Genomic DNA, 12,767 nt, shown 5'->3' with positions numbered 1-12,767 from the left:
ACCTATCGCGGTGCAAATATCGATTCGGACCACTACCTTCTAATGGTTAAGATGCGCCAAAAACTTTTCGTTGCCAACAACATTCAGTACCGACGTCCGCCATGGTACAATCTGGAGCGACTGAAGCTGCCCGAGGTCGCAACTGATTACGCGCAATGCCTCGACGCAGCGTTGCAGGATGAAGGAGAGCTCACCGAAGCCCCTCTTGATGACTGCTGGAACAACGTGAAAGCTGTCATTAACGGCGCTGCTGAAGGTGCCATTGGGTTTGTGGAGCGGAGTCGATGGAACAATTGGTTCAACGAGGAGTGTTAGACGGTTTTGGACGAGAAGAACGCAGCGTGGGCGAGCATGCTGCGCCAAGGAACCCGTCAAAGTGTGGAGCGATACAAACAGAAGTAAAGCAGTTGGTCCCCGGTTCATGAGTTGATGGGTCGATAGGTAGGGTCCAGGTGTGGGAGCTGCCTCCCTTGCGTCGGTAGCATTGGTGCTCAGCAAGGAAAACAAGATCTACGGAAAACAAATCAAGGATAAAAAAGAAGCACCGCGTGGAAGAGCTGTAGTGCGAAGAAATGCAGCAGCTGTATCGTTTTCACGAAACGTGCAAGTTCTACCAGAAACTCAACGCATCCTTTGAGGCTTTGTGCCGCGAGCCGAAATGTGTCGGGATAAGGAAGGGGGTATCTTGACGGATGAACGTGAGGTGATTGAAAGGTGGAAGCAGCACTACGATGAACATCTGAATGGCGCAGAGGCAGAGGACCAAGGCAGCAGGATGAATGACATCGTCGCTACAGCGGATGAGGGAAACATGACGGTTCCCACGATAGATGAAGTTAAGGATGCTATCCGACAGCTTAAGAACAACAAAGCAGCTGGTAAAGATGGTATCGGAGCGGAACTTATTAAAATGTCCCGGATAAGTTGGCCACTTGTCAGCACTGACTGATAGTCAGGATCTGGGATACAGAACAGCTACCGGAGGAGTGGAAGGATGGAGTAATATGCCCAATATATATATAAAAAAGGCGACAATCGAGCGATCATTATTCTCAACGCGGCCTACTATGTGCTTTCCTAGATCATCTTTCGTCGTCTATCGCCGCTATCAAGCAGATTTGTGGGATGTTATCAAGCCGGTTTTGTGGACGGGCTATCGGACCAAATCTTTAGGTTGTGGCATATGATACTATTGGCCGTGACGAGCTCTGGAAGATTATGGACGAGAACGGTTTTCCCGGGAAGCTGACCAGACTGATTAGGGCTATGATGGATGGTGTACAGTGCTGCGTAAAGATATCGGGTACGTTATCGGACCCGTTTGAAACTCACAAAGGACTTCGACAAGGCGATGGTCTTTCCTGCCTCCTGTTCAACAATTCGCTAGAAGGTGTTATGAAACGTGCGGGCTTTAACATGCGGGGCACAATCTTCAATAAGTCCAGCCAGTTCATCTGCGTGGACATTGTCGGAAGAATGTTTCGGGCCGTGGCGGAGCAATACACCAGGCTAAAACGTGAAGCAGAGAAGGTTGGATTAAAGGTGAATACGTCGAAGACAAAGTATCTGTTAGCTGAAAGAACCGAGCGCGATACGGCTCGCATAGGCAGAAGCGTGACAATCGACAAAGATGAGTTCGAGGTGGTGAATGAATTTGTGTACCTCGGATGATTGATGAAGTCGGATAACAACTGCAGCAGAGAAATTCGTAGACGCATAATTGCCGGTAGTCGTGCTTACTACGGACTCCACAAGACCCTGAGGTCGGGTAAATTTCACCCCCGTACTAAATGTACCATGTACAAGACGCTGATAAGACCAGTAGTTCTCTACGGGCACGAGATGTGGTCGATGCTTGATGTGGACCTGCAAGCACTGGGCGTTTTCGAACGGCGAGTGAGTGCTTAGGACCATCTTTGGCGGGGTATGTGAGAACGGTGTATGGAGGAGAAGGATGAACCACGAGCTGGAGCAACTCTTTGGCGAACCCAGTTTCCAGAAAGTCGCTATAGCTGGACGGGTACGATTGACGGGACACGTTGTAAGAATGCCGGACAACAATCCCGCAATGACCTGTGATTTTCTGTAAAAGTTTTGTGAATTCCCCAGTAGTTTTGTAAACTTCCCATGCTGTCCCATAGTATGCTTTTTAAAAATGCTATTGAACATAATACACATAAAATAATATCATAACAGTTTGATTTTTTTTTTCAGCATCACTATGGCGCAGCCAGCGAAAAGCCTTAAATGCCACCTTTGCACCATCCGTTCTGAACAGTTTTATTCCCAGATTCGAGCGCTTCGCGAAGCTCCTGGTTCAGGACCTGTCCGAGAGCGCAGGCTGCACCGTCAACTTGCTCCGGTTTTCTTCGGCATGTACTTTTAATATGATTTGCCACACCACAATGGGTATCGAGGAAAGCGATAAGGAGGAAATCGAGACCTTCGTTTCCAATATGGATCAGTATGTTATGGTTAAAGTTCAAACTATTGCGGTTAACCTAATTCTTGTGCTCAGACTTACAGAGATTGTTGGTCGAAGATTCCTCTCCGTTCATCTGCACTCGGAACGCGTATATCGGATGACGGCAACGTACCACCGAGAGATGGAATTCCGTAGAAAGTGCAACAATTATGCAATGAAAGTCTGTTACTAGAATTACGATTTGGTATTCAATAATTGATCTAGAATATATGGTAGATTTTGAACGAGAAGATGCAAAACAAAGACAACAATCGAACGCGAAAAGTCTTCATCGAGCAACTGTTGGATGGAAGCACGTTAGGACGTACCTTCACAACTACGGAGATCGTTCAGAATGTGTATGGAATGCTGGCCGCTGTAAGATTGTCGTCATATGTTGGTACATAAACTGAAAATAGTAAATTTTCCATTCCACAGGGTAGCGAAACCACCGCGTTGACAATTGCTCATGCGTGTCTGTTTTTGGCCATGTTTCCGGACATCCAGGAAAAGGTTTTCGGTGAAATTTTTACACTGTGGCCAGACTCCGATCAACCTCTTACAGCGGCAACTCTTTCCGATTTAGTCTACATGGAAGCGTTTCTGAAGGAAGTCCTAAGGCTGTGTCCGGTGGCCCCGATTATAGCACGGGAGTCATCAGCACCTGTGGAACTGGACGGGGTCAATTTTCCGAAAGGAACGATCTTCATTCTAAATTTCCTAACTTTGCATCGGCGATCGGAAATTTGGGGATCGGATGGCGACTGCTTCGATCCGGAGCGTTTCCTCACGGGGAATGTAGAAAATCGGCACCCGTTTGGATTTCTTCCGTTCAGCGGTGGTCAACGCAACTGTATAGGTCAACGGTACGCCATGATGAGTCTCAAGGTGATGGTGGTGCAGTTGCTGAGAAGTTTTCGAATATCAACTCAATTACGTTACGAGGACCTACGGTTTCAATTTGGATTGCTTCTGGAGCTGTCTTCCGAATATCTTGTTCAATTTGATAAGCGGTCCGTCGATCCGTTTCAAAATGAGACTGGAAAAATCTTCAAAGAAAAAGATCTGCTTTGCTAGGTAACATTTCCATTTCAATAAAACTCCATCAATAGTTAAACATTTATTAAATCACCTCAATTCGCATTATCGCTTTGACTGCAGTTCTCGAAACTTTCGAAATACTCTCCATTCAGCATAAATGTGTCAATAAGCTGAGCATAGAGACAAGCCTCAATGGTGACTTCGTTCAGCTCGATCGCTTCAATCACGTGATTGTAAATCTCTATAACTTTTGATTCCACAAATTCCTGAGTTTTTCTGAACATTCCAGATGCCTGAAAGTAATGAATCATGTTTGTGAATTTCAGTAAAAAATGTCCATGTCACAGCTCCTATTACCTCTTCTTCACACATCTCAAACGGAAGGTCACTCTTGACCTGCTCTGTCATCATGGCGCAGCTCATGTAAGTCTTCATAATGTATCCGATGGCTTTATCCGTTGAAGCAAGAATTGGTTGCATCCATCGGAATGCGTATCCCATTTCTTTCTCAAAATCAACACATCGGTATAATTTATCCAACGAGTGAAGCATTATATGATTTAAATTCCTATAATAATTTGCCACGCTGGTCAAGCGCATTTCACCGTTCAAAAAACACTCTAAAGCATGTTCCCTTATATAGTCGTCAGATTCTTCGGTAATATTGAAAAGCCCAACCAAAACATCCTCAACCAAATCAACCCACAGTTGCATGAGATCCTTCATGTCTTCCTGCAAAACCGTTGTTTCATTATCCAGAGAGTCGAAGACATCATACAGTGTGGCTATTTCCGGGTGCTTGTCCAGATCTATCACTGCGTTGTCCGAAATGATTGCATTGAAATCCCTAACCAGTTGCAACCACTTCGTAGAATACATGGAAATATTCCGGCTAATCTCCTCTGCAAACATTTGATCCACCTGTTTCAAGCTGGTCAAAATATACTCATGTCCGTGCAGAGCTCGTTCCACAAAAACAGCACTTTCCAGCTGACTTGAAACCACTGCAATATCCTGCAACGCTTGATCCAGGTTTCCGCGATAAGTAAACGCTTCTACTTCGACGGCTTCCAGACCAGCCTCGAGCAAATCAACGCGATTTTCCGCAACCAAATTGCAAAGATCGCGCACTTTCACCAGCAGTGGTTTGGTCACCGAACCGAAAATCACATTCGCACTGCTCAATGTCTTCAGATCGAAAACCCTTTCGCAGTCATGGATCACGTTTTCCAGATCGTGATCGATAAGTTTCAGCACCCGCAGTACCACCTCGATGCTCTCCTGATTCTGCGCTAGAAATTCGTCTATGATCACTTGAACTTCATGGTCATTTTGATGGTCAGCGCGGTGCTTTCCGGGAATTAGGTCCTGTAGGGTTTGCAGCTCGTGCATTAAGGTGTCCTTCATTTCCATCACCCTTGCCGGCAGCAGCTGCTGTTGCTCCCATGCTGAAGCCTTATGTAAAAATACCTTGAGACTAAGCTTAAATTTTGATTGATGACAAACTACCTGGATAATGATACACAGCAAGAGGAACATCTTTTTCAGAGGAGTTTACGGTTCAACGATTAAGGTGGAAATACTACAGTTGTGGGAGAAACCCTAACGGGTATCGTTTGGCATCTTCCGCATATCAACGTGCGATTGTCAGTTACGGAATACCGTTGATAACAGTAATTAATTGGATTCGATACGCCTTTGTGCTAACTCATTGTCCAGAACAGCGACAATAGATGTGGTGCAGTGTGATGCACACCGAATCATACTGATGTCTCTTGAATTGCTTCTCGTATGAATGTATGTGCATTAGTGCTTGGAATATTGGAAATCTACGTTCCCAACTAGTTTTTGTTTTAAATGCATTATTCCTTCAGCATTTTTAGGTGATTAATGTTTTCAGTACAACATCATGTCACGTCTTATTTATGGTAATTAATAAGTGACGAAGTTATACCATAGAGGTAACTCTAAGACCACTGGGTCCCGAAGAAAATCATTATTATTTTTGGCTCACTCAGTACCAGAACAACGGTCCCAAGCAGTCCCAAGCTATTTCACTCACCCCTGCATGTTCTGCATGAATCCACACACCCCTGATGTTATCTGTCAAACTTTCATAGCGAATCAAAACAAACATAGTGTAGTAATAGAATTTCAACTAGAATAGGGTACGTTAATCGTTTGCTTGGGACCAATAGGCTACTAAAGTGGTGAGCCAATTTAAAATCGTTAGTTTCGTATTGATTGTTGGTTATACTGGGTGGATTACATTTTTTTCACCTTGTTACGAACGGCAATCGGTCAGCGATCGAGCAACGGGAGTGAACAGGTTAATCGACCTATCTACGAGTCCCTCTCACATCCAATCCGGTAAACAGTGCAGCATAGCTGTCCAGCGAAGTGTCATTGAAAATGCCAGATAGGACTGTCAGCGTGATTCGACTGTCATACTGTATTGAAAATTACTATTATCTTAAAAGTACACATTCTTCTAACGCGTTGTCCCATTAATTATCCTAGAATTTAGTTCTAATTTTGTAGTAAGTAAACCTAATTTCTCTTATAATTAAAACGAATACTAATTGTAAAAGTAGTTCACAGCGACTTGATTTGTACAAACAAAAACACACTTGTTACAAGCAGACGGACAGTGAACGTAAAAGACTAGAAATGTAAGTAACCTAAAAAATACGTCATGCAACATGAATTTATCTAATAAAACTAATTTCAGCCTAAAGCTTATTCTAACAGCAAAACCGAGTTTGCTTTTAAGGGTCCGAAACGTAACCGTTGCCGTAACACACCTATTACAGTCAAAAATTCTTATTGACGGTAGCTCTTATTGTCAGGGTACCGGCAATGAGAATTCTCAGATCTTGTGGGATTTTCACTAAATGGGCTGTTGTGGATTATCTCACTGTATCATTATACAAAGCTTTACTGCTTTCGTCAAACTTCGAGTCTATTTCATGGTAGCTCAGGTTACTCAGGTTCAATCACCCAAGTAATAACTGCAAAAAAAAGAAATGGAATCTAGACTTATGAAATGGTTCCAATCATACTTAACGCAACGCAAAAAAATAGTTCGTTTTCAGAATAAACTTTCTGAAACTATTTCGGTCACCTCTGGGGTGCCCCAGGGATCTCATTTAGGCCCAATTCTTTTTATTTTGTAAGTAAACGAAATTTCCTACATACTTAATAAAAAGTTCTTATATATGCAGACGACGTGAAGCTCTTCATGGAAATAAGTAATTCTAGCGAAACAGAAGAATTCCAAAATGCAGTCAACTTATTCAAAACATGGTGTAAAGGGTGATACGGTTAAAATTTGGTCAAGGGAAAACGCGTGTAAATCGGTGAAATCGTTTATTTAAAAAATCAAATTAAATTTCTTTTTCAAGTTCAATTAGTATAAAATTCAGGAAAAATATTCAGTTAGGCTTCCGCTTTTCCAAATCCGAATTGCCGGGCCTTACGCTTGACCCCTGCCATCAGATTTTGTACAGCCACCTTGTCCACCTTCTTCGCCGCAGAAAGCCAGTTTGCCTTGAACTGCTGCTCGCCCTTAGCAGTTTTTTTGGTCTTCTTTAGGTTCCGCTTGACAATAGCCCAGTATTTCTCAATTGGGCGGAGCTCTGGCGTGTTGGGAGGGTTCTTGTCCTTGGGAACCACCTGCACGTTGTTGGCGGCGTACCACTCCATGGCCTTTTTACCGTAATGGCAAGATGCCAAATCCGGCCAAAACAGTACGGAACAACCGTGTTTCTTCAGGAAAGGCAGCAGACGTTTATTCAAACACTCTTTCACCGGAAGCTATGAAAATGCTGCTTTTCAAGCCACAGGTACAGATGGCTTGCCAAACCAGATATTTCTTTGCGAACTTTGACAGTTTCATGTGCTTGAAAACATCTGCTACCTTTCCCCTTCCTTTTGCCGTATAAAACTCCTGTCCCGGAAGCTGCTTGTAGTCGGCTTTGACGTAGGTTTCGTCGTCCATTACCACGCAGTCAAACTTCGTCAGCATCGTCGTGTACAGCCTCCGGGATCGCGCTTTGGCCGTCGTATTTTGTTTATCATCGCGATTTGGAGTCACTACCTTCTTGTAAGTCGATAGTCCGGCTCGTTTTTTGGCTCGATGCACGGTTGTAGACGATACACCCAGCTTATTTGCGGCATCTCGGAGAGAGAGGTTAGGGTTTCGCTTGAAACTACCGGCAACTCTCTTTGTCGTCTCAGCGGCTTCCGGTTTTCGATTTCCCCCCGATCCAGACTTCCTGGCTGTCGACAAACGTTCCCCAAACACTTTAATTACATTTGTAACGGTTGATTTGGCAACTTTTAGCGATTTGGCCAACTTTGCGTGCGAGTAGCTCGGATTTTCGCGATGCGCGAGCAAAATTTTGATACGCTGCTCTTCTTGCTTGGACGGCATTTTGACAACTGAAGAGTGAATTCCAAAATCAAAATAGGAGCAACATTCTACACACACACACCTTCAAAATGAGGGGTGTTCAGGTTTTTTAAATGCAAAATTGAAAGAAATACGTCAAGTTGATATTGACCAAATTTTGACCGTATCACCCTTTAGTAAAATTCTATTTCAACTCAATTTTAAAAAAATGCAACGCAATTGTATTTAGCAGAAAAATAGAAACGCGTCTTTTTGAAATATTTTTAGGCAACCAAAAAGTAAAAAAAAATGTAATATTGTAAGGGACCTTCAGCTATAATTTTCAAGAACCATACAATGGTTTAAAATTGACATTTTCTTGTTGTTAAATCATGCGGATGGTTACTAGTTTTTCAGCATCAACTTAACTTCAAAGTTCAACAAAATCTTGCACAATTATGTCTATTTTTAAATCATTAGATATTACCGATGTGAGATTTCTCAGAATAAAATTGTTGTTTGAACTAAACATATTCAGATTTTTTTCCTGGTTGGGTATTTTCATCACTGCGACCCTTTTTCTGATCTATTGTGATATATTCCCCATATTTTTTTTCTTTAGCTAGGGGAAATATTGGATTCGGCAATACCTTAACCTATTATCGTCAGGGGGTAAACAACGTCCTTGAGAGCTCAATTTTGGCATGTGGATACATTGTGTTTCAGAGCATATATTGGCCAAATTTGAGTGCTCTAGGACTTTGTTTACCCCCCTGACGATAATAAGTTGAGGTATTGCCGAAGTCAACATTTCCCCTATATCAAGATGCCGTATCACTATTATTAGGAGTGATCGCCATCGTTTGACTAATAGCATTATCCCAGCACGTCATTATACTTCGAATAAACTGCCGTACTGGGAGTTGTTCTCCAAATGTCTAAGCGTTCTATCAGCCCCTTGTCGAAGAACTTACGCCTTTTATTGACAATTTCCGGACAGTGGCATAGCAAATGTTCTGAGTCTTCCTTTTTTCTATGCCACAGAAGCGACAAAAATCATCTCGAAGTTTTCCAATCAGCTTCAAGTGATAACAGCTCGGACAATGACCTGTTATAAGACCTGCATATATACTAAGATCTTTTTTAGAAAGTTCCAGGATTTTGTGGGTCACAGAAATGTTTGGATTAATAAATCACTTCGACTGCCTAGCAATAGAAGTGTTCTTCCAGTTTTCCTCCACTTTTGAAGATTCCCACGCTTTTAGCTCCATTCTAAGAGATGCAGCCGATAAGCCACAAAAGGGCTCTGGCCCGATGATCTTATGAGAAAATCCGAGTCTTGCTAGTGCTTCAGCTCTTTCATTTCCCTCAATCCCGCAATGACCAGGAACCCAATATAAGTTGACTTGATTATGACAAGACAATTTTTGAAGTGATTGAACACACTCCCAGACAAGTTTTGATGTACATTTCTATAGATGAACTAGCCTAAGGCTAAAAATCTCTTTAATAAAGTCTAAAAAAAATGTACATTTCGCCGACTTTAAAGCATTTAGAGCAGCTTGACTGTCGGACATGACGCATACATTTGAACTCTTATAGTTTCTACGCAAACATACAATGGAACACTCTAAAATTGCTTGGATTTCAGCTTGGAACACAGTTGGCCATCTGCCCATAGGAACCGATATTTCTATCCCTGGGCCAGTTACTCCTGCTCCCACTTGATTGTTCAATCTTGAAACATCTGTATAAAAAACAATCGATCCTGGACGAAGAACCTGGCCACCAAATTGCCATGAATTACGCCCAAGGTCAACTACTTGAAAAAGTCGATTGAAATTGTATCTTTTCTCCATCCACTCTTCGTTGTTCCTTACTAGAGAGTTGATACTAACAGTTTTTAGAATCCTAAGATGTCCTCTAAGGTCTCCTTCAAAGAGTTTCACTGACCTTGTAATCCTTAGAGCACACTTTTCGGCTTCTAATTGTACAAATTGATGCATATAAAGCAAAGCATCCAATGCATTCGATAGTGTACTTCTCATTGCACCTGTTATTGAGAGAGTTGCTAACCTTTGGAGTTTTTCTAACTTTCTCTGAGCAACACTCTCTTTTGTTTTTGGCCACCAGACCAATGCACCATAAGTAATCCTGGGTTTCACAATTGCCGAGTAAATCCAATGGATCATTTTCGGTTTCAGTCCCCACTGTTTACCGAATGTTCTTTTGCATATCCATAGAGCATTAGTAGCTTTGTTTATTTCCTGCTCTAGATGCATATTCCAATTAAGTTTACTATCGAGGATTACTCCAAGATATTTGAAAGTTCCAAAAGTGTGCCTTTCAATCTTATGTTGTCTAATGAATATTTCTTCCTTCGGGTAAATGGCACGATAGTAGTTTTAGAAGGATTTATCACAGACAAACAGACGTAACTCTTTGAAAAAGTTTTTCTTGAAAACATAGTATCTCAAAACATAGGACCTCAGTAACGACATCTCTCGGGCTTCTCGCGGAAAACAAGCTTGCTCGCTAACTCGCAAACAATATTGCATAAAACTTCTATAGAATGTATAGAAACGTCAAAGCCCAAGTAACAATTTTGGTTTTATGAGGGTTCTGTAGACCACGATTTAGACTTGTAGAATGCTATAAAACCGCAATAAAACCGGCTATGTTACTTGGGAGTGATCCGATTCCAGCGCTGTGGCGAATAGTTCGCGCAACTGATAATATTCAAATCAACCGTTAAATGCGTGAACGAAGATACACAATGAAGAGTTACGTCTGTTTGTCTGTGGATTTATCCTTCCCTATCACACCACGATGAGACAAAATTTAAAGCAATTTGCATTCTGTTAGCGATAATACAATTATATTTGCCACGTACAATTATGACTATATCATCTGCGAAGCCAATTATTTCGAAGCCTTGAACTATTAAATTTTTGAGAAGATCATCAACTATTAAAGACCACAATAGAGGTGATAACACGCCTTTTTGCGAGCATCCTTTGGTTGCTCTTACACTGATGAGTGAGCTTCCAAGGTTTGCTGATATTTCTCTCTTTGATAACATTTCATTGATCCAATTTACAATGCTTTGATCGAAACCACGTTTCATCATAGCTGTAGTCATTGAATCGTGAGATGAATGAACCTTCAATGTCAAGGAATGCAGCAAGTGAAATTTCTTTTGCTTCAAAACAACCGTATGGAAATAAATAAAGGATTACCCGGAGACCCCCTGGATTGGAGATATTGGCGCTTTCCCTTCTCAAATCCAGCCCTTATTACAAACCTGCGGCCCTGATTTCGACCGAGTTCTATCTCACTAGATCGTCTTCGTACGGGGGACGACGATGATTGCCACGGAAAATGGATGACATCATGAAACTGGTGCAGTGAATAGTGGTGTTCAGGGTTCCCCCCTCCCCTCCTAACCCTCAAGTCTCTCGCTCTATCTTACTCGATTTCTCACACTAACTGGATATCCAGTATACTTCGACCGCTATTCCCATACAAATTCTCAACATTTATCTCTGTAGCTCGATATCCTCCTTTACTCGAGGGATACTTTGATATCAAGTACGGGAGAGTTGACTGCAACATTTTGGTCTCTTCAATTATTTTGTATGCTAAATATCGAAAGAGAAATTGTTTGTTCAGACCCAATAACTACTCAATAACATATGCATATCTTAATTAGGTACCGTTCCGATTCAAATTTCGGACGATTCAAATTTCGGACACTTTCATTTTTAATTAAATATTACATCCAGTTAGAAACAAAATAATAATGTTAGATGATCGTGGAGGGCACTAGTCAAAAAAATTTAAAATTTACAAGACATGTGGATCATATTCGACCGAGATAATCAACTTTTAAAAGTGTCCGAAATTCGAGTTTAAGTGTCCGAAATTTGAATCGGCACATTATGATACCTTATTTTGGTATGCTTGTGGTGCAAACCCTTGCTTTTGATATAAGTCAGTTATCGAAATATTTTGTCTATGACGGAGTGACATTGTCGGGTCAAGAATTTGAACCTCAATACCGCATTTTGATCAACCGAATACCGGGATACTCACTTGCCACTAGCATTTTGAAAGCCCCTGATCCCCTCATCACAGTCATGCTCCTTCCACCATTGAGCTGCAGTCGTTCCGATCCTGTGTTTGAGCCCGGAAAGGGGGTCTTCCAAAATTCAACCGCAGGCTAGTGTGATCGGTTTCTGAACAATTCCGTCCCTGAAACAATTATCACTTCTAGACGAACTTCAACAATGAACTCCTTCATGATTGACCCAAGTTGGACACCGGAACGCACGCCTACCATTTGCACAGCAAAAAACTCTTAATTATAATTGTGATGCAAACATTCATTCACGTTAACTTGTATTTCATTTCACGCAAACGAGCAACTTGTAAGCAATGTTGTTTACAAATATGGGCTTTTGTATACAATATTTGTAACATTTCATGAAATGTCCCAGAACTTTACACGATTTATAATGTAAACTTATATGATATTTGACGCTCCATTTAAGTGCATCATACTGAACAGAAATTTACACTACTTTTTTTAACTGCGTAGTGTTAAATAATGATCTACTCCAGCCCTACTCTTAAGTTCTCAGAATTAGGTAAGAACTAGGTGATTAATTATAGCATCCAGTTTTATTTTTGATATCACTGATCTCTCCTGTTTTGTTAGAACAATAATGTTTACCTAATGTTACCCATACATATAATGCTTAGTGTTATCATTATGAAAATCCTCTTATACTTCTGGAAAATTACTATTGATGATTATTAAAGTCAACTAATGGCCAGAAGACGTACATGAAAGTAAGATGTCATATA

The 12,767-nt window shown here is 41.5% G+C and overlaps 2 protein-coding genes across 2 annotated transcripts; one reads left to right on the top strand and one right to left on the bottom strand.

Moving 5' to 3' along the window:
* The first annotated feature begins 658 nt into the window (after positions 1-658).
* Positions 659-3,541, top strand: LOC135705219 (cytochrome P450 4c21-like). The gene is made up of 5 exons (XM_065226828.1): positions 659-878; positions 2,215-2,464; positions 2,519-2,645; positions 2,702-2,842; positions 2,903-3,541. The coding sequence occupies exons 1-5, from the start codon at positions 659-661 to the stop codon at positions 3,539-3,541; spliced, it is 1,377 nt and encodes a 458-aa protein (XP_065082900.1).
* A 56-nt stretch (positions 3,542-3,597) lies between these two features.
* LOC135705218 (uncharacterized) lies at positions 3,598-5,044 on the bottom strand. The gene is made up of 2 exons (XM_065226827.1): positions 3,863-5,044; positions 3,598-3,798 (listed from the first exon to the last, which is right to left on the bottom strand). Exons 1-2 carry the CDS (start codon positions 5,042-5,044, stop codon positions 3,598-3,600), a joined length of 1,383 nt encoding a protein of 460 aa, XP_065082899.1.
* Between the last annotated feature and the right edge of the window lie 7,723 nt (positions 5,045-12,767).

The sequence above is a fragment of the Ochlerotatus camptorhynchus genome, unplaced genomic scaffold, assembly GCF_037179485.1.
Source record: "Ochlerotatus camptorhynchus isolate MF236.1 unplaced genomic scaffold, CSIRO-AGI_Acam_v1.1 ptg000261l, whole genome shotgun sequence".
Taxonomy (NCBI): Eukaryota; Metazoa; Arthropoda; class Insecta; order Diptera; family Culicidae; genus Ochlerotatus; species Ochlerotatus camptorhynchus.
Note: the sequence above shows the minus strand (reverse complement) of the source record. Positions and strands in the feature narration are given on the sequence as shown.

Excerpts from the sequence above, each read along its gene's own strand:
- LOC135705219 (XM_065226828.1), top strand. The coding sequence starts at position 659 with ATGTGTCGGGATAAGGAAGGGGGTATCTTGACGGATGAACGTGAGGTG. Across the intron at positions 2,646-2,701 it reads GCAACAATTATGCAATGAAA|ATTTTGAACGAGAAGATGCA; the intron begins GTCTGTTACTAG and ends AATATATGGTAG. Across the intron at positions 2,843-2,902 it reads TGTATGGAATGCTGGCCGCT|GGTAGCGAAACCACCGCGTT; the intron begins GTAAGATTGTCG and ends TCCATTCCACAG.
- LOC135705218 (XM_065226827.1), bottom strand. The coding sequence starts at position 5,044 with ATGTTCCTCTTGCTGTGTATCATTATCCAGGTAGTTTGTCATCAATCA. Across the intron at positions 3,799-3,862 it reads TTGAGATGTGTGAAGAAGAG|GCATCTGGAATGTTCAGAAA; the intron begins GTAATAGGAGCT and ends CATTACTTTCAG.